The sequence below is a fragment of the Ovis canadensis genome, chromosome 12 (assembly GCF_042477335.2).
Source record: "Ovis canadensis isolate MfBH-ARS-UI-01 breed Bighorn chromosome 12, ARS-UI_OviCan_v2, whole genome shotgun sequence".
In the NCBI taxonomy this organism is placed as follows: Eukaryota; Metazoa; Chordata; class Mammalia; order Artiodactyla; family Bovidae; genus Ovis; species Ovis canadensis.
Window position 1 is genome coordinate 66,496,080 of NC_091256.1, and position 25,138 is coordinate 66,521,217.

Below are 25,138 nucleotides of genomic sequence, written 5' to 3' on the forward strand. Positions count from 1 at the left end.
GCCCAGCCTAGCAGCTGATAAAGAGTGAATGTAGGTGAGAAGCATTGTTTTATTCCTGTAACAAGAGAACTATTTTGTGATAAGTGAAACTAGGAACGTACAAGGAGGAATATCCTGTGGATATTATTATGAAAGAAGAAAGACTTCCCTGAATGACCTGGTGGTGCACAAGAAAATAACTTTGAGAAGAATGCTTTCTTTTAAGCTCCTGCATTGTTCCTGAAGGAAATGTTTTTATTTCTAATGCATGTTATTTCTTCAAAAGGTATGATAACAAAGACTGGCAGGAGACTCTCTGAAATGCCTGTACTTTAAAAAAGACTTTTGACAAATGCTAACCTGATATCAGAATGACCTTGGAAGCCTTTTGGATGGATTCTATCCTGCCAATCTTTCAGTATTTCAAACTCTAGGATTTAAACTCATCTCGATGCTTTAGAAGTATTTTAAAACAAGAACATCTTATAACCTACCTAATGGCCCCTGTACTAATTGAGCACTTGCTCAAAATAGAGTACAGAAATAGAAGAGACATTTTCTTAACATATGGCTGCTATAGAACTGCAAATATAACAGACAAGGTAATATTTTACTTTGAAAAGATTTAGTCGAAGTAATGATTTAATGTATTAATCATTTAAAGAAAACAGAAAAGATACAGCAATATAGACTATTAAGCCTACTAGAAATACCTAAATAATAAATAATGGCAGCATTTCTAGTCAGAAGTTCAGAGCATATACGAAAGTTTCTATTGTCTAAATTTTATATATATTTACCTATATTTGTGAGAGATAGGTGTGGTTGCAAAGGTGAGAAATAACTTTGAGCTATATATTCTATGATCATGCTCCATTATAAGGAAGGTGGCATATCAGATAATGAAGGTTATTTTTAGTTATTGATGCTGAAATTAATAGCAAAAATGATTTTGTTTTCCTTTTGAAAAGGAAAAGATATAAATTACAGTGCTGGTGGTAGCATCATTAACTGTAATGTACTAAAACTGTTTTCATCTGAATGCTTAAAAAAATGCATGCAGAATTAAAACTTCAGAAGTTTGTTTTTCTATTATGTCAGTGTTGACCCGTTGTGTATTATCTTCCTTATTGGAAGTATGCTTTTTTCCTTCCTCTCATGAGAGTTATAGGGCAGTCTGGAGTCTGTTACCACTCTTCTGCTCCTTTGTGCCCAATGGAGATGAATCTTTTAGAATTAATCTTGTTGGAGAAGGAGATTCTTAGCTTTTGAGATAAAAGAGAGAGAAATGGATCATAAAGTTGACCCACCAGCATCAAACCCTGAACTGAGCCAAAAGACACTATTTAGCCCAATGAACTTTTTCTTAGGTGTCCAGCCAAATTTGTGATTTTAATTAAGTTCTAAAATTTGAATCCATTTCTCCTAACAGATGAAACAGGAAGCCTGAGACTATTTAAGACATTTTTTTCCTCCTCGTTCTTCCTAGTTGATCCCTAAGAAACTACCTTTCTGAAGAGAACTAATGGCCCACAAGAGCTTTTCTTTCCTTGGCAATTGCTTTTTTCCTTTTACAGATTTAATTTTTCATAGTGCAAGATATTATTAAGAAGTCCATTTTCTCTAGAAGTGCCTTGTGTCTGCAAAAAGTTGTTTGAAAGCATCGGAGGAAGCTAATTGGTGACCTGTTTTTCACCTCCTTTCTAGCTTATTCCTCTTCCTTCCCCCTCAAAGCCGAGGTGTGTTACTGCTGCACCGAGGCTGATGAAGAGACTTGAGTACTCCCCGGGATGCTCAGCTGTGACAGAAGCACTGCCACTGTCTGCTGAAGCTGACGCTGAGACCCTCATGGGCAGAGTTTAGCAGATGCTAGGCAGGGCACCTGCTTGCTGTAGCTAGAGCTGCAGGTCCTTTTAATTCCAAGCCATGAATGATTCCAGGTGGACTGAATGGAGGATCCTGAACACGAGCAGTGGCATTTTGAATGTGTCTGAACGTCACTCCTGCCCACTTGGATTTGGCCACTACAGTGCAGTGGACGTATGCATCTTCGAGACAGTTGTCATTGTCTTGCTGACATTTCTCATCATTGCTGGGAATTTAACGGTCATCTTTGTTTTTCATTGTGCTCCACTCTTACACCACTATACGACCAGCTATTTCATTCAAACAATGGCATATGCTGATCTTTTTGTTGGAGTTAGCTGCTTGGTTCCTACTCTCTCACTTCTCCACTACTCCACAGGTATCCATGAGTCGCTGACTTGCCAGGTTTTTGGATATATCATCTCAGTACTGAAAAGTGTTTCTATGGCATGTCTGGCTTGCATCAGTGTGGATCGCTATCTTGCCATCACCAAGCCTCTGTCCTACAATCAACTGGTCACCCCATGTCGCCTGAGAATTTGCATTATTTTAATCTGGATCTACTCTTGTCTAATTTTCTTGCCTTCCTTTTTTGGCTGGGGGAAACCTGGTTACCACGGTGACATTTTTGAATGGTGTGCCACCGCTTGGCTCACCAGTGCCTATTTTACCGGCTTTATTGTTTGTTTACTTTATGCCCCTGCTGCCTTAGTTGTCTGCTTCACTTACTTCCACATTTTCAAAATTTGCCGGCAGCACACCAAAGAGATAAATGACCGGAGGGCCCGATTCCCGAGCCATGAAGCGGCTGCCTCCGGAGAGGCTGGGCATAGCCCTGATCGTCGCTACGCCATGGTTTTGTTTCGGATAACCAGTGTGTTTTACATGCTGTGGCTCCCTTATATCATCTACTTTCTTCTAGAAAGCTCCCGGGTCTTGGACAATCCAACATTGTCCTTCCTAACCACCTGGCTGGCTATAAGTAATAGTTTTTGTAACTGTGTTATATACAGCCTCTCCAACAGTGTTTTCCGGCTAGGCCTCCGAAGACTGTCTGAGACAATGTGTACATCTTGTATGTGTGTCAAGGATAAGGAAGCACGAGACCCCAAACCTAGGAAACGGGCTAATTCGTGCTCCATTTGAAGAAGACTCCACAGTAAATCACATGTAATCTGACAGTAGTTTTGGATTGTATTCTTGCTTCATCTGGAAATTTGCCACTAGAGAAATATTTACTTGAATAGTTGACTATGAGAGGAAGGGACTAAAAGTTTCTTTTTTTTTCTTTTTCATGGGAAAAAAAAAAACCTAAAGATATATAGAGGGTAATCTCATGAGAGAATTGTAGTGTGTGAGTATAAATATGCAGTACTAGGAAAAGGGAAGCTCTGAGGATGGAAAAGTGCCTCAGATCTTCCACAGGGCATGAGCGAAGCCCCTGGCGTCTTGTTTCTCTCTTTCTGACTGGACTCTCTCCTCTGTCTCTGCCTGTCATTCTCTTTCTTTCTGTCTCTCTCACTCTCTTCTGTGTTTGTGGAATTACTTACATAAACTGCCCTTTATAGAAAAATGCTACATATTATATATGTGGTAAAGTATAACCTTTTGCATCAAAGTGTACTTCTAAACTCACTAATCTGCAGTCCCTAAAAGGTCCCTCCATGGAGGATGCATAGTAAGCATTATATTTTATTACCTGCCACACAACCCTTTTGCTTGTGTTTTTATATCTGTAGCACAAATTTCTGCAGTGAAGAAACAGTTTTTTTGTTTGTTTGTTTCTTCTGGGTAAATGTATGCTCCCTCCTCCTTTCTAACAGCCTGCTATTATTTTTCCTCCATTTTTCTTTATCTGCATCCTTTGGTACCTTAAGCCAGAAGTGTCTTAGCTAATGAAAGAATCTATTATATAAAAGTCATAATGTTGAATGACTTATTCCTTCTAAAAAAGTATTCTATATATTGTTTAAGATATTGTGTTAAGTATTTTTTAATGGCTTTGGGAAACATTTTTATTTGGTTTCTTTTGAAATTATACTTGTGCCCAAAGTGGTGTCCTTTCTGGGGGGGCCTATAGTTAAGCTTTGTTTTTCTTTACAGTAATTCACAATGCAAATGCACTCACCCAGAAGTGGGATATTGCTCTTAAAGCCACTCAGTGTGTTCCACCTTTTTTCTGTAAAGAGTAAAATATTAGCCTTTTTGTGTTAGGTCTGCAAAGCTTACTGTTGTGGTCCACTAATTATTTGTATGATAATGCATTTGCACATACTATATTTTTTACAACAAAGAACATGTAAATTACATTATGTGATCTGTGCCTAATGTCTTCTTAGCACACTATATAGATCAGTGTTGCTTAAATCGTCAACATTGGACAAAAATATATAAAAACTTCTTTTAATAGAAAAATATTTTGTTAGTTGTTAATTAGATATTTCTATTAGACCCCTTCCTAGTGACGCTGAGAATAAAATATACTTAATTATCAAATAACAGGTAAGAACTGTCAATATTTTCTTTTGTAATGATCTGTTTTCCCAGTCAGAGATTAACTTATTTTTTTGTGTGCTATATGCAGTTGTATAATAAATTGTCAGGGGTTTAGATGTAGCAAAATGGCATTTGGGAAATTAATAGTGAAGCAGGTATAAGTGCTAAAACATCTAAATCTTTTTTTTTTTTTACCATAAGTTTCCTGCCAGATAGATATTTTAAAATATATATCAAACTACTGAGTGTTCTCAGCATTTTTGATTATTTTATGAAATGCATATAGTGAAATGTGCCTATGACTCTTCAAATTGGAAGCCAACAATGTTTGCACACTGGTGGTTTGACTTAGGAGGTCCTTTAGTAAAAGAAATGTCATTGTTTTATTGAGGTTGTTCTGAACCCATGTATATTTTTAAACATGTAAGAAAGGTTTAAAATAAAGAATAAAACAGTATTCTACATATTCAAAATCAGACTTTGCTTCAGTTGCTTCAGTTTAATAAAACATTTAGAATAACGGGTTACTGTTGGGAAATCAAAAATTTATTTCACATTTTTGTGGTTTGGATTGTTTACATTGATTCTCATTCCGTTTGCCAGTGACATCTTGGATAAGTTGAAAGGTGCCTTCTGAGTTCAGACCAGTTTAAGGAAGATAAAGTTTGAAGAAACATAATACTAACTTTCAAGTTGACTGATACAAATAGAACCTTCAACATTGTGCATGTTATTTGGGAATCAGATCTTGATTCCTTTAGTTTGGTATGTAAGTATAGTTAGAAAAGCCTTCATACATTTTCTGTACAGAAAACCTGAGGCTGTGTTTGTGGCATTTTTTCTTTTTTGCTTTTCCTCATGCTAGTTAATAATTATATGCCAGGCACTGTGAAGTTTTACGTATGTGATAACTTTTAATTCTCACTGCAACCCTTGGAGATAGCTACTGTTTTTATTCCCATACTAAAGATGGGGAAGCCAAAGAAAAGTGATTTATCCAAGGTTGGTCTCTCGGTTAGTGATAGAGGTTCGTCCACAGTCACATAACCAGTTTGCTAGCCTGCCTTTTACCCCCAAAGCCTTCAAACCTTGTACCTCTGTCTTTACCTTTTCTCTGCAAAGCTTGTTTGAGTTCTTTTTTTTCTCACCTAAATCTTTGTTTCAGTTCTTTCCTTGTGATATCTTTTTCCTTGCTCTTAAAACTCTCTTTTATTAAAGTAGCAATCTGATAAGCCCACACTTAACCAGTTTAGTCTTTAATCAAACTGAAACCCTGAGACACGACATTCCCTTGATAGTCCTTTTGTTCATTTTTGTTAAGTTTTCATTGCATATCTTTTCCAAGTCTCTATAAATTTCTTTGATGATTTTTTTGAAGACAAAGGGTGGAGAAGGAAAGCTCTGTTATAGGCTGAAAGGAAAGCCTCTAGAAGGCGAGTCCTTGGTTTAGATTCTTCACTTATTTTAATGTTTTGTGGGCAATGCCAGGATAAGCCATTTAACTTCCTTTTGATTTAATATGTGTTTTGTAATAAGATAATATTTATTTTGAAACTACTCTGCCTTTTTAAGATGAATATGTTTTCAGAATGGAAAGCATAACCATCATTCTTACCACTATGCTGTATTCTGTGGCAATTATCCAATTTGGTTATAGATGGCAGCCAAACAGTAATGCTGTAGTCTATTTCCAAAGGTTCTATTATCTGTGGAGTTGTTTCTAAAGTTATATAGTGTCATAAGGCTTTGTAACCTACGAGTTTGTGAAGCCTGGACTGAGACCGGAGCCCTCATAAGCTGTTTAGCCCTAGGTAAGATACTAAATGTTCCAAGTCTTCAGTTTTCTCATCTGGATCAGAAAGATCCAGAGACTTGTACCTTCCTAGTAGGCTGGATTTAAAGATTAAATGAGATAAAGCAGTCTCTGTATTCAGCATGGCTCCTGACACATACAAAGTGTTCAAATTGTGGTAGCTGCTGTTTTATTGTCTTTGTGGCTGCCATATTTATTGCTACCAAAAGTTAAAGATTACTGTTTCTGATAAGGAAGTTATATTTTATAACAATTCAGAATTATATAAAATGGCATTTTTTAATTTTTTGGCCAAATCTGTTAAACTTGAATTTGGCCTAAACCCGGGCTTCCCTCATAGCTCAGGTGGTAAAGAATCTGCCTGCAGCACAGGAGACCCGGGTCTGATTCCTGGGTCGAGAGGGTCTCCTGGAGAAGGAAATGGCAACCCACTCCAGTTTTCTTGCCTGAAGAATCCTGTGGACAGAGGAAACTGGCTGCTTCAGTTGATGGGGTCACAAGAGTCGGACATGACTTAATGACTAAACCACTAGCTTTTTTTAAATGTAGAAAGCTTCCTTAATTTCTGAAAGGTCTTTTCCCAGGAAAGGTTGTTCATGAAGACATCATTGGAGATGAAAGGTATCCAGCAAGCAGACGATGAAATGAGACAGGATGTCTCTGAGATTAACCTACATCCCTGGTGGCTTAGCTGGTAAAGAATGTGCCTACAGTGTGGGAGATCTGGGTTTGATCCCTGGTTTGGAAAGATCTCCTGGAGAAAGAAATGGCAGCCTGCTGCAGTATTCTTGCCTGGAGAATTCCATTGACAGGGAGCCTGGCGGGCTACAGTCCATAGGGTCGCAAAAGAGTTGGGCACGACTGAGCGACTAACACTACTGAATGTAGTAAATACAAAAATTGTATGAGTTATATATTTAATACAGCATACTTAAACATTTTTCTTTCATCAGATTGGCAATAGTAGGAGAGCATTGTTGAGGAGTACCTTGCCATTTGTCTTTGCATTTTAGTTTTCCATGTATACTAACATGGAATTTAAGGCATTTTGTCATAAACATGGAAGAAACAAAGATTATAAGTAGAGTTGTTCCCTTTGTATCATTTATTATATAAAATTAGAAATGAAGTTGTTGCCTTAAATTAAATGACATTCCTCTGTCTCTCCCTAACCTGGAAGGTAATCATTAGATGTGAAAAAGATACAAATGTGTGATAAACAGAGGAAATTAAGATGTGGGGAATTTGCTTGTGTAATGTACTGGGCATAGCATCCTTTCTGTCCAGGAAGGACCATCACAGTGCACAGGAGCCTCTGTTACTGAGTTGATGCTCTGTGATGTGTAGGTCCAACAGTTGCTCCTTTCTCTGAGTAAAACTTTAAGATTAGGAAGGATGTATAGAAAGTTGCATAATCAACAACCAAGTATGTGGACATTGAGGAAAAATGATTTGAAGAGACAAAATAATCCTCCTTTCAGTGTTTCTTATAAATGTAAGTTTTATCCAGTGCTAGTTTTGCTCTTTAAAATATTTTAACTTTATTTAATGGTGTAACCAATTCTTTTAAAATATTAAAAGTGATGTGATTAGGTTTTCCTTCTTTATTAATATTCTGTTTAAAAATTTTTATAGTAACCTTTTACTTCTTTTGTAATTGGAAAATTGTCTTGTTAAGTGTTTTGTTTAAAAACTATTTTGATGTTTCACAATAGTTTTGTTGATTTTACAGGTAACATTGGCAAATTTTGTCTCAATACAATTTTCTTTTGAAGACAGTTTATATAGTTTCTGACTTGTATAATATTTGTTATTACATGTAAAATTTTCAGAGACATTTGATGCCTTTCTGTTTGTCATATTAGATGTTCTTGAAATAATTTTGCTTCAGCACAATCATTTTTAAGTGTTATTTGCTGAATATAAAATGTATCTCTGTTACCTACCACGTTTTTTTTAATGCACCATTTTTAAAAAATGCAACATTAATGCATTTTAAAATGTATTTTTCACATCTTTACATAACAGAAGGATGACCTTGCATTAGGGAAGTAGAGTCCAGCTTATGTGTTAGCTGCCTGTTTCACAGATAGGCAAGATTCTGTTTTTAGCCCCCTAGTCCCCAAAGGTCACATCTGTAACTTTTTAATGATAACTTTTATTTTATTTTCACATATGATTCCCTATTAAGGTGAAGAAAATCAGAGTGATAAATTCAGCTGGAGATTGTTAGGTCTGATGGGTGTTTAAGGCATATGTGATATCAATATCTTCACTATCATAAATGGGATCAAATTAATTTTGGAGATTGTAAAATTTCAAAATATGCAGGTGATAAGTATCAAGAAGAAACATAATGCATAGTGATAGAATTTATTGGACGGAATTATTTCCTTAAATTCTAAAATTTCCCCAAATGCTCCTTTATGCAAAATAAATCACATTTCTCTTTGAGTTTAGAAATCTGACTCCAATTTTATTTTATGTTTTCTACTTAAGCAAGTGGAAATGATGTTGATGCTGGTTAAAACTACTCAAATATACTCTATAAATTCAAAGTGATGACATTATTTTCAGTGGAAGGCCTACACATTAAAAAAAAATCAAGTACAAAGTTATATAGTCTGTCCTTTAAAATTCAAAGTGTATCTTCGAATGCAGTGCAGACTGTAGCAAGAAATGACCTGTGCATTTGTCTGAGGTTATGCCTGACAGGAACAAGTGTTCATATATATACTCTGTGTAACATACAGTTTTAAAACATTTACTTATATTCCTAATAAAGTCTGAAGTTTAAAATAGGTATTTTAGAGTATACATTTTATAATAATAAATAGCCTCTTCACAATTATTTGATTTACTCCTCCACAGGTTTTGTGATTAAAAATGGTATTTGTAAAATTGATACTATAAATGATAGGTTTTGCCAAGGTTAAAAGATAATTTGTGAGCAATTGGTTAAAAATATCCTAAAGTTCTTGTTTTAATATTTTAACAAGTTAAATTGTATTTGGGTTTTTCTTGTGATTATTTTGGCAAGAAAAAGTTTCAAAATTCTGCCTTTAGAATTCCTTGCCAATTACAAATTACAATTTCTTATTTGTAAGAAAACAGCTTCTGTGTAATGTATATCTAGGTTTTTGGGAAATGTTCTTGCCATAAATTAGATTTTCAAATTTAAGGAAAATTACAAATAAATCTGCATTTAACTTCTTGCTCTCCAAGATCTCAAAAGATTACTGGATTTTTAGGTATATTTACTTGGAGATAACCGTGGAAAAGTACATTTTGAAGATTTATATTTAGAATGTATTATTATTAAATGGGTTTTGTAATGGCTTCTGTTATTTCAGTCATCAGCATGACTTATCAGCTCTATCTTCTCAGTTTCTATATGTGATTTAATACTTAAAATTGAACAAAAAATTTAAATTTATTAGAGGGCTATACCTTGATATATGTTTATAGATTTTGAAGTCCAGAACATCTTGTGGTAGCATTTATTTATGGGACAAGGTAAAAAGGTCTGTGGATGTGGATATAGGTGTATTTGTTATAATGCTTAAAAATCATGTTTGACTCTTTTGCAACCCCATGGACTGTAGCCCACCAGACTCCTTTGTCCATGGGAATCCCAGGGGAGAATACTGAAGTGGATTGCCATTACCTTCTCCAGGGGATCTTCCTGATCCAGGGATCAAAACCCATGTCTCCTGCGTTGGCAGGCAGATTCTTTCCACCAGGGAAGCACCTGTTACAGACTGAGAAAAAACCCCTCTGCTTTCAATTTGCAGTCATTGTAGAGTGTTTACTTTTACTATAAAGGTACACATATTTTTTAAAATAGAAAACTTATTAGGATTTGAGGTAACATTCTTTGTTGAGGTTACCAGTGATGTCTTAGTTTGGGAAAGTTAATATGGGATATATTCAAATGATTTCTGTGTGCATAGAGGAAATTGGAGACAAGTACTTGCCTCTCCTGTCATATGTTAAGAAATTATTATAAAATACTGCATATTAAGTTTTGAAAAAGCTTAAAATGCTTTTGAACATGTATAATGTCCTTGGCATTATGAATTAAATGTATTCTAAAAGCTTCTGTGAGTAAACCCTATCTCATTTTACATGTAGAAATCTGAGATAAGATTTTTAAGTGACCTTCACAAGATCACATAGCCAGACAAAGATACTACTGACCATATACCTTCTGCAGCAACGTTTTTGCCTGTGATAAAGTTCTTGAATAATGTATTTATGGATGGCTGGTCGTTGAGGGATCTGAGTCTTTTTCATTGAGTAGGAAATGAGAACTGACTTAGTTAATCCAGGAAAAATTCCATATAAAGTTTTAATTGTATATTGAAGGTGGAATTTTGAGGTCATGGAAAATTGTAATGAGATGTATTCTCAGCACTGCTAATTTCTTAAAGAAATTTCTTATCCATAGAGGGTTATAAAATTTACCTATCTTTTTAAAAACACAACAGTTTAAAAACATTTGCTGAATTTATTGAGAGATGCATAGAATGAATTGAGCAGTGTTAGTTATATATTTAAAAACTATAACTTTAATGATGATGATGTTGTTCAGTCACTAAATCATGTCCAACTTTTTGTGACTTCATGGACTGTGGTACGTCAGGCTTCCCTGTACTTCAGTATCTCCTGGAGTTTGTTCAAACTCACATCCATGGAGTTGATCATGCCATCCATCCATCTTGTCCTCTGTTGCCCCCTTCTCCTTAATGATGAAGTAGTGTCAAAAACACTAGTACATATACATATATACATATACATATATATATATATATATATGCTTTTGAAAAGTACACATGTCATAGCTGTTCACTTTATGTTCTGAATATTCTTTATAATGGATTTGCAGTGTTGTTGAAGTCATAATAGGGTGGTTTTTTCTGAACCTAATGATAGAAAAGGTCTTGACATTTCTGGCTACCGTGCTTTATGAAGTGCTATGTTGTGTATAGTCTAAAAAATTTTACTCAGGGAATCAGAGAGAGCAGTCTGAATTAGTGATATTTTTACATAAAACCCTGTGAATGTATAATTCAATTTTCTTTGAGTGAAATAATATGGTTATAGAAAAATTAAAGGAACTCTAATTAGGCTAACACAGGATTGCCTTATAAATGTCCTTAGATGAACTGTTCCCTTAGTTTCTAGTGTATAAACTGAACGTAACTGAATTCTACTGAATTGTATGAAAAGTTTGTTGTCTTAAACATTTAAGGTTTTTGTGAAAATTTTGTCATTTAACTTATGGTACCCATTAAAAAGATTTTCAAGATGAGTCATTGCAAAATTCAGATTATTAAAATCTGAATTAGCTGGATATGTTTGCATTTTTGTATCAATAAATTAGGACAGTAAATATTTGTTTATGTTTTATGTGACATAAATTGTGGTTCTGCAGATACTCCTGGATGCTTTTAAGTCCAGAGAGTAATTTAATGAATTGTGGGATGGAAGCTAAGGGGCAGACTATGTAATTTCTAGAATTTGAGGGAGAGATTGCAAAACAATTTTAGGAGCAATGGGATAGATTGAAGAATTAGAGAACTTGATGCATTTTAAAGATGGCAGTTTAGTTGCTAAGTTATGTCCAACTCTTGAAACCCCATGAACTGTAGCCTACCAGGCTGTCAGTCCATTGAATTCTCCAGGCAAGGATACTGGAGTGGGTTGCCAATTTTAAAGATGAATTGACCTAAATATTTAGCTATATGTTTGGATGCTTTAGTCTCAGAGGATACCTTGGGATATTTGAAAAGTTATTAAAGTGAAAGGGAAGGAAATGTTCAGTGTTCAACATAGTACAAAAGTGTCATTGAGTTTAGTTAGGACCCATTTGTTTGTTTTTAATTTCCATTATTCTGGGAGGCAGAGTGAATAGTATCTTGCTGCGATTATGTCAGAGAGTGTTCTGCCTATGTTTTCCTATAAAAGTGTTTTAATGTCCAGTCTCACATTTAGGTCTTTAATCCATTTTGAGCTTATTTTTGCGTCAGGTATTAAAGAATGATCTAATTTCACTTATTTACATGTAGCTGTCCAGTTTTGCCAGTGCCATTTGTTGAAGAGGCTATCTTTCCAACATTTGTCATGGATTAGTTGACCATAGGTACATGGGTTTATTTCTGGATTTTCTGTCCTGTTCCATTGATCTGTATTTCTATTTTTCTGCCAGTATCATACTGTTATAGCTTTGTAGTACAATCTGAAGTTGGGAAGTCTTGATTTCTCCAGCTCCATTTTTCTTTCCCAGGATTGCTTTGGCTATTTGGGGTGCTCTGTGTCTCCATAAAAATTGTAAAACTTTTCTTCTAGTTCTGTGAAAAATGCCATTGGTAATTTGATAGGAATTACATTGACTCTGTAGATTGCTTTGAGGAGTATAGTCATTTTTACAATATTAATTTTTTAGATCCAAGAACATTATATATATATATATATTATATACATATATAATATATATATATATCCATCTGTTTGTGTCATCTTTGATTTCTTTCATCAGTGTCCTGTAGTTTTCTGCATACAGATCTTTCGTCTCCTAAGATAAGTTTATTCCTAGGTATTTTACTCTTTTTGTTGCAATGGTGAATGGGATTGTTTCCTTAATTTTTCTTTCTGATTTTTCATTGCTAGTGTATAAGAATACAAGGGATTTCTGTATATTAATTTTATATCCTGCCACTTTACAGATTTCATTGATTAACTCTGGTGATTTTCGGGTGGTATCTTTAGGGTTTTCTATGTATAGTATCATGTTTTCTGCAAACAGTGTTTTATTTCTTCTTTTCCAGTCTGGATCTTTTTCTTCTCTGCTTGCCCTGCTGGGACTTCCAAAACTATGTTGGATAATAGTCTGCCTCTTCTAATTCTCATAGCTATTTCCCCTTTTTCATTCTCAGTCAGAATGCATTTTAGTTTTTATTTTTGATCTTTAAACAAGTATTATTCCTTAAGGAAATATTTGTGTGTTAGTTTCTCAGTTGTGTCTGACTCTTTGCGACCCCATAAGGTATAGCCCACCAGGCTCTTCCTTCTGTCCATGGGATTTTCCAGGCAAGAATACTGGAATGGGTTGCCATTTCTTTCTACAGGGGGTCTTCCTTACACAGGGATTGAACCCGGGTCTCCTGGATTGCAGGCAAACTCTTTATGGTCTGAGCCAGCAGGAAATATAAGGAGTATTTAAAAGGATAAAAAAGAAAGTAAATTATCCATAATTCTATATAATATTAACACATAAATATAAAAACTCTTCATTTGTTTCCCCTCCCCTATCATTTTCTACCATGGACCAGGATTTTTTTGTAAAGGGTTTTTAATGTAGTTGTTTATATCTTAAGCAGTTTTCTATGTTATTGCATGCTCTTTATGAACATTTTATAAATAAGCTTTAGTATTTAGTATTATTTTGTTTGAATTTTTAAGAAAGAGAAGTACTTAATATTATTAAAATGATTATTTATACATGGTAACAAATTTTCTAAAAGAAGAGAGCCAGTTTACATTCACACTAACAACTAATAGCTTACCTTTAGGGCTTCCCTGGTGGTTCAGATAGTAACAAATCTACCTGCTTCAGCACAAACTTTCCAGCAGCTATTCTACATTATCAAGTAAATTAAGAGAATTGACTTTCATGTTATCTCCTCTGAGCCCCTAAAGAGGTTGCTTTGTTTGATGTGTTTTTTGTGGTATTTATCTTCCATGTGCTGAAAAACAACACTGAAACCCTTAAAACTGGGATGGGTCTGCTGAGTCTCATTTCAACTATGGTACTCAAATTCTTTCTTTCTTTCTTTTGGTGGGAATCATGTTGTGTGTGTCACACAGCCACCTATCTTAGAGTTTGAGAAAGACTTAGAACATTTTCTCTCTTGTATTCTTCTGCCTCTGTTATAGCTGTGGGGGAGGATCTTTTCTCAAGCAGACACTTTGGAGGCTTGTGTCTTTGGGGGTGCACCTTAAGACATAAGTTGTTAATGGTTGAGAACCCCAGGCCTGGTTTTGATACTTGGGATTTTTCTAACCTTCAGAACCATCATTCCCACAGTGGTGACTGGAGCTGTGGTAAGCAAATGAGAGGCTTTACCACTGTGGAGCTGTGACACCTGGTATGAATGTCTAAGGAGCCAGGGAATGCTTGTAACTCCAGCTTTTCTCCCCATTCTTTTACATTGCCCTGGCTCCTCAGAGTGCTTTGTACATGGTGGCTACTCGGTTCTTTGTTGAGCTGAATGTAAAGGGCTCTCTATTATAGTACATCATTTTATTTGTTGAGTTGAATTGAATAATTTGGCTTAACTGTATTTTGAGGTCTTATCATTTTTCTCTCCAACTCAGTTAAGGGTGCAGTGGGACTGAAGATTACTTCAAAATCCTTACCCCCTGCCTTTCTAGTAGTGTATACATGAAGGAGCTATGGAAAAGAGTATTTAGAAGAAATGAAAGATTATTTAAGTTATATTTAATATAGCTATCTACCTAATTGAATTCTTCCTTCCAAAACCCACATTAAGTGGACATTTAGGCTTCAAATATGTGTTTTAAAGGAGGGTAAATGATCTTTGGGGTAGCTTTGAATTTTAGATAATTTTTTTATTTATATGCAACTTGAGTGAATGTCTTCCTGATTTCTTTTCCTTGTGATTATATGGAAAAAATTAAAATTTTGATTTTACCTAATAACTTTGTATACATGTTAGTAGAACCATTGTGCCTGTCTCCAGTCTTCTTTTAGTCTTGAGCTGTTCCTTGTGAAATATGGTTTTGGAGCTCGTCACCAGCTTTGCCATGAATGTGCTGTAATATATTCTTCTTTAAATGGATAAATATAATTTTCTATATATGATATGACCAGTAACAGGAGAATTGGGCTATTATTTACTCTCGGTTTGTATACAGTATGCTTTTTATTTAGCACAGAAGTAAATTAGGAATCTTTGATAGTTATATCTTACCATTTAATATATGGGTTTATATTAATTATATAATATATATTAATTTAATTATATATTATATTAATATATGGGTTTATTTTCAGTAAACCCTGAAGTCTTTTTCATACCTACTTAATTATAAGTTCCTTCTTCCTACATGTATAGTAGCTTGTGTTATTTTTTCCCCCTCCCTCTTTTTAAAAATTTTATTTATTTTTTAGTTGAAGGTATTTCATGGACAGAGTAGCCTGGTGGGCTGCATCCCATGGGGTTGCAAAGAGTTGGACACACCTGAGCAAGTAACATACACAATTGCTTTACAGAATTTTGTTGGTTTCTGCCAAACATAAATATGGGTTAGCCATAGGTATACATATGTTATGTTGTTTTTTAAAAACATAATCCTAGACCGTCTTATCTCACTTAATTTCATTTTGTTAGAATCGGCTCAGTTGTTTAAGCCTTTTGGATACTTCACTGTATCTTCCAATACATTCATTAAGCTTTTGCCATCTGCATATGTGATAAGCATCTTTAATGTGTAAATCAGTGTTCAGTAATCAGAGCGTCTCAAACTGTCTTTATCATTGATCCTGAGATCATCCTCAGGCTTGGTGTTCTGTTGGAAGAACTCATAAGATTTAGTAAATTGTACTCATGGTTAAGGTTTATTACAGCAAAAGGATATAAAGCAAAATGAGCAAAGAAACTCAGAAGGTTGTGAGAGTCCTCTCCCAGTGGAGTCACATAGTAGGCACTTAATTCCTCCAGTGAGTTGTGACAACATGTACAAAATGTTGTCTATTAATGAAACTAATTAAAGACTCAACTCTCAGGGATTTTACCCGGGGCTAGTCGTGTAGGCATTCTCTCCTTGCACCTACCAAAGTCCCAGACTCCCAGAGGAAAACATATTTAACTTAAACCATATTATTTGCACATACAGTCCAGGCATAATGAGGTCCTTATCATTTAGGGGAAGTTTTATATGATTGTAGGGAACTGTTTATCCACCATGTTCCCAGAAGCTAGCCAAAGGACAGCCTCACAAGGAGGCTGTTCAAAGGGTAAGTAGTCTTAGGCTAGCTATATTAACTTTTTTTACACATTATGTTATGTTGATATTTACTTATATAAATGTCATACACATATATATATAGTATAAATGTTTTAGGATAGCGATAGAGTATGGTTTCCTACAGTATACACCAAGGGAGACATTCAGTTCTTTTTATGCTCATAGAAATAACTGAATATAGGCCTCTTCAATTAGGTTAGACCTTTTTTTCCTTTTTTTAATAGCAGTAGACCTTTTATTTGAAATACACCTTTCCTTACTACTTATATTCATTTCTTCTAAACAACAGTTTTAGTGATATAGTATTTTGATAAGAATTTGCCTCTCCTTTCTCTTCCTGATTACTAATTACAATATACTTACTAATTTTGTAGTTTCCAGTCTTCCAATTGGGGCTAAATTACAAAGATGCTCTACAGTTTTTAAAACCTAGTTTTCCTGTAATTTTTATTATTATGTTAACCTTGTTTATGATTAAGTAAGATTGAGAAAAGAATTAACAATAACAACAACAAAAATCACAGTTTGGAAAAAAAACTAGATCTTTATAATTAAATTTCATTAATTATAATGTCTCAATTTGATGCAGAAAGATACTATTTTAGAACATTGGGGCATGTATGGAAATGCAGAAACCTTTTTTCACCATTTGAGAAGTACTTAATTTGATACAATACAGATAGATATTTTGGACTTGTTAGAAGATAATATGTTATTTTCTAAACTTATGTGTTGAACTAAAATTCAGGAAAAAAGTGTTTTAAGTCCTTCTGCTTATCTGTTTAGCAAATCAATTATAATTTAATATGCAATTATTTGATAGCATTTGCTAAAAGAAAATTTGCCATTTGTATTCCATAACTACATTTAAAATGTAGAAAGATTTTAATACAAATATCTTTACTGTTTGGAATATATTTTGCAGGGGGATTTTTAAGAATGCATTTTGGTGCAGGTTTTTACAAAGATGGACTGACCTTTGGGATTTTTAAGTGAACTTCTACCCAAGGACAAATGAACAATTAGTTGGCCTTTAAAAATGGTCCTTCCAGAGCTATAATTTTGATGTTCTCCCTTTTTTAAATTAATTGCTCTCTTTGAATATTTCTGCAGAAAGCTCATCCATTCTCAGGGCTTGAAGTACAATTCTTTGACAAATAGTTTCAAATGATGCTCTCCAAATTGGGCCTTCTACCTTTATCTTGTCACACATATTTTGCCATTTTATTCTGGATTTCTCAGAAAAATTTAAACCCAAACAATTACAGAAGGAATTCATTGTTGCCAACCGATTCCTTATACTGACCATCTCCTTTTGTTGTGTTTTGTTTTCTTATTAATTTTATTGGTACCTTCCTAGTGTCTTCCTAGACCTCCAGCTCACAACTCTGTATTTAGTAAATGCTCATTGGACAAATGTCTGTCAGAACTTTTTCTTCTCCCTCACTCTCCATTTCATTCAGAATCCAATTTGTACTGATTTTTTTCTATACTGTCTTTCAAGATACCATCTCTGAGCAATCACTTAGATCACTTTCTTTCAGTCTTCATGTATCTATCATCTTATTATATTCTTAATGTACTCTAAATCATAGATTTAAGTTAACTGATAACTTATGGACACAGCCTCCTACCCCTAGGAATTGTTTTGTGGCTGGTAAGATTGCCCTTTCAATTGTTAGACAGCTGTATGACTTAGAAGATGTTTCTTAATTATGAGCCCAAATCTTTTTTTCTTGAAATGTCTATCATTTAATCCTATGTCATCTTTCAAGGACTTCCCTGGTGGCTTACTTGGTAAGGTGTCTGCCTTACCAAGGGTTCGATCTCTGGGTCTGGAAGATCCTCTGGAGGAGGAAATGGCAACCCATTCCAGTACTCTTGCCTGGAAAATCCCATGGACGTCACAAAGAGTCATACATGACTGGTGACTAAACTTTCACTTTCATCTTTCTGCAGAAAACATAAATAGGTCTTCTCCTTTTTTGATATAGGTCTTTTGATATGTGATAACTGGACTTAATATCTTCCTCCTCTTCCCAGATTAAATGTCTTTATTTCCCCTCTCTTTGCTCATTTGTTCATTCAATAGATATTTGTTGAGTACCTCTTAGACGCAAGTCGGTTTGAAATACTTGGAATATGGTGGTGATTAAGAATGACTAACTCTCTTCTCTCATAGGGCTTCTGTGCAAATAGAAGTAAACAAAAAGTATTCCAAGTTAAGACTTTGAGAAGTGAAATGTAAGGTAATTTTGGATTATAATAAATGTCATGAAGAAAATAAAACAAGGTAGCTCAGCTGGTAAAGAATCCACCTGCAATGCAGGAGACCCCAGTTTGATTCCTGGGTTGAAAAGTTCCCCTGGAGAAGGGAGAGGCTACCCACTGCAGTATATGGGAGCTTCCCTCGTGGCTCAGATGGTGCAACGCAGGAGACCTGGGTTTGATCCCTGGGTTGGGAAGATCCTGGAGAAGGGAATGGCTACCAACTCCAGCATTCTTGCCTGGAGAATCCCCATGGACAGAGGAGCCTGGCGGGCTACATTTGCAGGATTGCAAAGAATCAGACATGACTGAGCAACTAAGCACAGCATAGCACAGGGATTGGTTTATTCATAGCAGTAATGCCTTGTTTCACCAACTATAGTTTCAAATGAATTGGTAATTCCAGTTTACAAAAAACATATGTATACCAGATATATCCCAAGTATACTTAGCTGTTTCAACAACAGAGTCATCCTAAGTTTATAGTTAACTTTTTAAGGTCTGTCATTTTAAACTATTCGTCAACCAGATTTTTCATATTCAGAACTTGGAAAGTTAATTTATTGAGCTTAATTGCAGGGCTTTAAAGTCATCCATGTAAAATTTAATCTTACTAGCTTTTCCTTCTAGTTTTATGTGATATTTTTGAATCTTGTTATAGATTGAAAAGCTTATGTTTTCTGTTGTCCTTCAAGTCAGCAGTCGTGATGTAAACAGAATACCAAGAACAGAACTTAACTATAAAGGTTCCTTCTAAATGCTTTTTTCAATTAGCACTTTTTGAGCATAGATGTGTATCTATCTCTTAACTCTGCCCAATATCTAGTTCCCATTTTATCTAGTGTTAAGATATAATTCACATTTTTTCCTTCTTATTGTCATTTCATGAAATGTTTGCTAATGAGAGCGAAGCATAGTCATTCAGTCATTCCAGAGTCAAACCAATCTGGGTTTTAGTTTTTCATTTTGTCTCATTATCTGTGTAGTACTGGGCATGCTACCTAACCTCTCGGAACCTTGATTAATAACCTGCTTCATGGGAGTACATGCAATAATGAATATGAATCACCTGTCATAAGGCCTGGCATGTGAAAGCGTCCAGTAAATAAATATTGGCAACAGCAGCTGTCATCATTGTTGTCAGTCCTACAGAATTTAAATATGTTCTGTCCCAGGTTTTCCTAATCGAAATCGTTTAAATGCACGTGCATGTACACAAAGATAAACACAGTTAAGTTGTTGCTATTTTTTTTCCAGGGGTAAACACAGTGAAACATCTTTGTTTCTTAAATTTTATAAGCCATCTGCCTAGAATTTTACCAGATTAAGCATAGAACTTAGTATATCTGAAATCTGTATTTTTGTATTGACAGCTTAAACTTTGTCTTCCTTTAGTCATCATCTTTCTGCTGGTCCACAATTTCTCAAAGATTAATCTGATCTTTTAATAGGTACCTTAGTTTTTCTTTGTTCAAGCCTAGTTGAAAGTGAGACATGGGCACAGGATGCTGAAACTAAAATTGCAAGTTGCTTGGATATTTCACTTAGCCATGGTTCTCATCTTTTTAAACACAGAAAATAAAATTATAGCAGGGAGCATAACATTGTAAGTCAACTTTATAAATCAACACTTCAATAAAAAATATATTGAGGATGAGAAATAATACTTATAACACAGCTACTCTGTAACAAGCATTATGAAAATGTCTTCACGTATATTATTTTATTCAACTATTTAGTAAGTCTGTTTCACAGGCAGGTATATCAAGCCTTGAAATTTAAATGCCTACATCATCTCATATCTACTAAGTAGCAGAATCTACAGAATTTAAATCCAGTTTTGTCTGACTCCAGAACCGTTTCCCTCCAACTCCAATAGATGCTGCCTCTGTTTCCCCTTTATTTAGCAGTTATCCTGAAGCTGCTGTTCCTTCCTTTGGTTTGTCATCTCTCCTTGGGAAACTAATAGAGGGTTGCTATAGAGGAGATTTTCAAAGTCAGAGAATTGAGGAGAATCATGACTAAAGTTGGCAAATTTTCCTCGATAAGAAAATGTTAGCATTTTATAAATACTGTAAAATCATGGAATCTTAAGAGTTAGAAGCGACTTTTCTGGTCATGTGTTTTGTTTTCTGGCCATTTCACAGTTATAAATGTGGGATATGTATATTATAAAGAGGTTATTTTAATGTTTTGTGTCAGAAATATTTTGATTGTCATGTAAGGTCAGCTTTTGTCTTCCTTTCTGATATTTCTCTACAATACATGTATTTTAAAAGTTTTTTCTGTGTTTCGGGGCTTCCCTGGTGTCTCAGCTGGTAAAGAATCTGTCCCCAGTGTGGGAGACCAGGGTAGGATCTTTGGGTTTGGAATATCCCCTGGAGAAGGGAACGGCTGCCCACTCTAGTATTCTGGCCTGGAGAATTCCGTGGACTGTATAGTCCAGGGGATCTCAAAGGGCCAGGCACAATGGAGCGACTTTCCATTTTCACTCAGTCACTCTGTGTTTCTAAATCTAAAGGTTACATAAAGATACATATGAATAAGGATAAATGAATAGAAATTTTAGTATTCTTATTTTGTGTGTGAGAGATACCATCGTGCTCCAGTTTATCTAATGACTTAATGATGACATTATGTAAGAGAGTTTATATACCAAAAAAATAAGTAGACTGATTTTATATTAAATAATTCTGCTTTTTATGTGTGTGTGTAGGGTACATCAGAGCTTCTATTAGTAGTTTATTTCATCTTTCTGTCAGCCATATTTACAAAAATTATATTGTTGTAATTTTTAATTAAAAAATAAATTAGCAATTTTATTTTAAACATAAAAATTACTTTAAAATATTAAAATGCAAATAGTCATTATCCTTATGCTCTGATATCCCAATTTTACCATCTTTTCACCTCTAGCTTTTGTAAAAAAGCAATTCAATGCACAAAAAGTTGTATTTGCAAGCACACAGAGTTAGAACAAGTTGGGCTCCCCCCTTAACAATCATTTGCCCATTACCTCCAGCTTTATTGATCTATAATTTTATTGAGATATAATTGACAAAATTGTATCCATTTAAAATGTGCTTTAGTTTTTTATGAGCACTCATCCTGATTGTTATTCAACGATGAATTCACATTCTACATTGGTTTTATAATATCAGGGACGGAGGAGCCTGGTGGCCTGCCATCTATGGGGTCGCACAGAGTCGGACACGACTGAAGTGACTTAGCAGCAGCAGCAGCAGTGTTATAGCAGAGTATACACTTACTATTTTGAGTTTAAACAGGTATTATTGATGAGGTAAAATTAAACAGGATCCATATGATGGAATTGACATATATTTGGTATAAGTATTACACAGTGAATTTCAAATAGTGGTTAGTTTTTTAGGCTAGCATTGGACATTGGACATTAAATAATCTAAAAAAATAAAATAAAAAACCCAGAGGAGAAGGACTGGACATTGACATATATATGTAAAAATCATTCCAGTTTCCTCTTTCTAGAACCTTCCATCCCAGGGGGACAGGGACTTTGTCACATTCATCACTGTATTCCTGTCACACAGAGTAGCACCTTACATGTGATAGGTATTCAACAGGTATTTGTAGGCAATCTATCCTGGATTTCTAGGTGAGCACTATACAAAAATGAGAGTATTTTTGCTTTTGAGTAGATTATACTGATAATCATTTTAGAGCTTTGCTTGAACATTTCTAAGAATATATGATTGTTTCCCCAGAATTTCTAGATGCTGCAAAGTGCTTTATACAAAAGCTAAGAACAGGGCATGCGTATTTGAGGTAGCTGTACCAAACACATGGTTGTGTGTGTTTATGCTCATGTCTTTTTAACTCATATTAGAAAAATGACAGTTGTAACTGTGTAAGAGCCTCTCATAAATTGCTGATTGTCAGATAAGTGCTGCTTTGATTTATTGTCCTCAATAGTAGGCTCCAATATGTGTGTGTATATGTAATTTTACGTGAATATATTGGTGATAAGGGGTATTATTTTGGTTACCAAATATCAGAAAGTTGTATTGCCTATATCTTTCTAGCAAAGATGTCTTTACTACTTTATAATGAATGAGGTCTTTTCTGATATGAATTAATCACTGATCTAGCATTTTGCAGAAATGTGGGCTATGAACAGTTTCCATCAGATTTTCTGATAGTGCTTACTAGACCTGAGCATGACCTGAAACCACCTTAGATCCACTGCATCAGAATATTTGGTATGTGGGTCTCTGGAACCTGATTTTTTTTTTAATTGAATTTAGTTGATTTACAATGTTGTGTTAGTTTCAGGTGTACAGCATAGTGATTCATTTATACATATACATATATTCATTCTTTTTCAGGTTCTTTTCCTATATAAGTTATTAGAGAATATTGAGTAGAGTCCTTGTGCTATACAGTAGATCCTTTTAATCTGTTTTATATATAGCAATGTGTGTATGTCAATCCTGTTCTCCCAATTTACACTTCCTTCTTCCTCCCCCAGCCCCCCACTCCTGGTAACCATGTTTGTTTTCTATATATATGTGTATGTGTGTGTGTGTGTGTGTGTGACTCTGTTTGTTTTGTAAATAAGTTCATTTGTGCCATTTTTTTTAGATTCCATGTATAGGCAATATCATATGATATTTGTCTTTCTCTGTCTGACTTCATACAGTATGACAATCTCTAGGTCCGCCTGTATCGCTGCAATGGCATTATTTCGTTTTTTCATGGCTGAGTGATATTCCATTGTGTATATGTACCATGTTGTCTTCATCCGTTCCTTCATTAATGGACATTTAGGTTGCTTTCATGTCTTGACTGTTGTAAATAGTGCTGCAGTGAACCTTGGGGTGAGTGTATTTTTCGAATTTGGTTTTCCCCAGTATATGCCCAGGAGTGTGATTGCTAGGTCATATGTTAGCTCTGGTTGTAGTTTTCTAAGATATTTATCTTTCTCTACCTGACTGACTTCACTTAATGTGATAATTTCTAGGTTCATCTATGTTGTTGCAGATGGCAATATTTCATTCCTTTTTATGGCTGAGTAACATTTAATCATATATATATATTCCTAGTATATGCCCAGGAGTAGGATTACTGGATGATATAGTAGCTCTTATTTTTCATTTTTTAAGGAACGTCCATACTATTCTCCATAGTGATTGTGCCACCATAGGTGTAGAAAGGTTCCCTTTTCTCTGCAGCTCTCCAGGTTTTATTGTTCATAGACTTTTTGATGATGACTGCTGTGAGCTGATAACTTCATTTTAGTTTTGATCTGCATTTCTCTAATAATTAGCAATGTTGAACATCTTTTCATGTGCTGTTTTGGAACCTAAATTTTTAACTAAGTATTTCTCTCTGCACTCAAAAGATTGAGAGTCACTGTATTAAATATTGCTGAAAGTATCTGCCTTGGGGAGAGGCTAGATCTTAGAGGCTCTGCAGAAAGAACTCCTCATCATAAATGCTCTGTCCCACTGAAGCTCCAAACTAATCAGTTTTAAGACACTGATTATTTCAGTGTGAGTTGGAACCAAACATACACTGTTTCCTAAACCCTTTGGACTGGAACAGAACAGGTACATCACAATTGTTCACTAGACCAATACTGAAGGGAAACAAATTTCACTCAGTTCCAATTTCTGACAGCATCCTGGGAAGTGGCTCAGCTGTCTTCACTGGGGATTGTCACTGCCAGACAGACCTTACTTAGCCTCCTGAAGCCCAGGAGGGCCAGGTACTATAGAACTAAGCTGCCTTGAGAAGGAAAAAACAAGCTCTGGTTATTTCACAGCTACAAGAGCAGAGTTCTCAGTGGTACTGAGAACTTTTGCCCAAACATGCCTTGTGTGTTTGATTATTTCTTGACAACGGTTGCATGATCAAGTTCTCTCTATGACCATGACCCACCTCCATGATCTTACTGGTTGCACAAAATGACTAGTGCATTTGGCAGTTACCTACCAAAATGTCCTGGCTCAGCATCACCCTCTCTCACACAGTAGATTGATATACTTTATTTTTTCACCTCTCTTTCATCAACTAGGAATTGATTCTGAATTTCACGGATTGTTTGGTACTTTTTTTTTTAATCCCCTCAAGACTCAGTTAAAAAATGTAAATTGACATATGCGCAATCTATGTAAACTTAATTATGTTGCCAAAGTAAATGGTAATGCTGCTGCCTTTTATATGCAAAGGTGTTGATTAATTTTCCAGAAGTAAAGACAGATTTTTAGTTTTTATGTCCGTGTTATAATGCCTGACCCTCCCTTGCATTCAAGGGAATTCTAGAATGTAGTGTTTAGTTGTCATAGATTAAACCAATGACTTCATTAACATTGTGTGCTAGCCAAGTTAACTGAAAGTTGGGTTTTGCCTTTTTATTTTATTTTCCTAGTCAGGAGTTAAGAGGGCTGACACTATGTATTATGCTTTTATAATTCCACTGAAGTAACTGGTTAGCATAGCAGAATTTTATGGTTTATGCATAGCAGAAATTTAGAAAAAACTCTTGATGTATTGATACTGATTATGTTTCAATAGAAGCACATTTTAGCCACTTTGCATGAATTTCTTTGAGAAGGATTCACTAGGATTTTAAAAATGTATCCCTTTTTTATGTAGTTTTTTGTCTTTAAGTTCAGTTATACT

At 34.9% G+C, this 25,138-nt stretch overlaps 2 protein-coding genes across 7 annotated transcripts in view; both read left to right on the forward strand.

Annotated features, from left to right (window-relative positions):
• RABGAP1L (RAB GTPase activating protein 1 like) overlaps positions 1 to 25,138 on the forward strand; it is a 726,983-nt gene that overhangs the window by 266,353 nt on the left and 435,492 nt on the right. The gene's annotated exons all lie outside the window — the stretch shown is intronic.
• On the forward strand, positions 631 to 4,817 carry GPR52 (G protein-coupled receptor 52). Its single transcript, XM_069546116.1, has one exon. It carries the CDS (start codon positions 1,906 to 1,908, stop codon positions 2,989 to 2,991), a length of 1,086 nt encoding a protein of 361 aa, XP_069402217.1. The 5' UTR covers positions 631 to 1,905; the 3' UTR covers positions 2,992 to 4,817.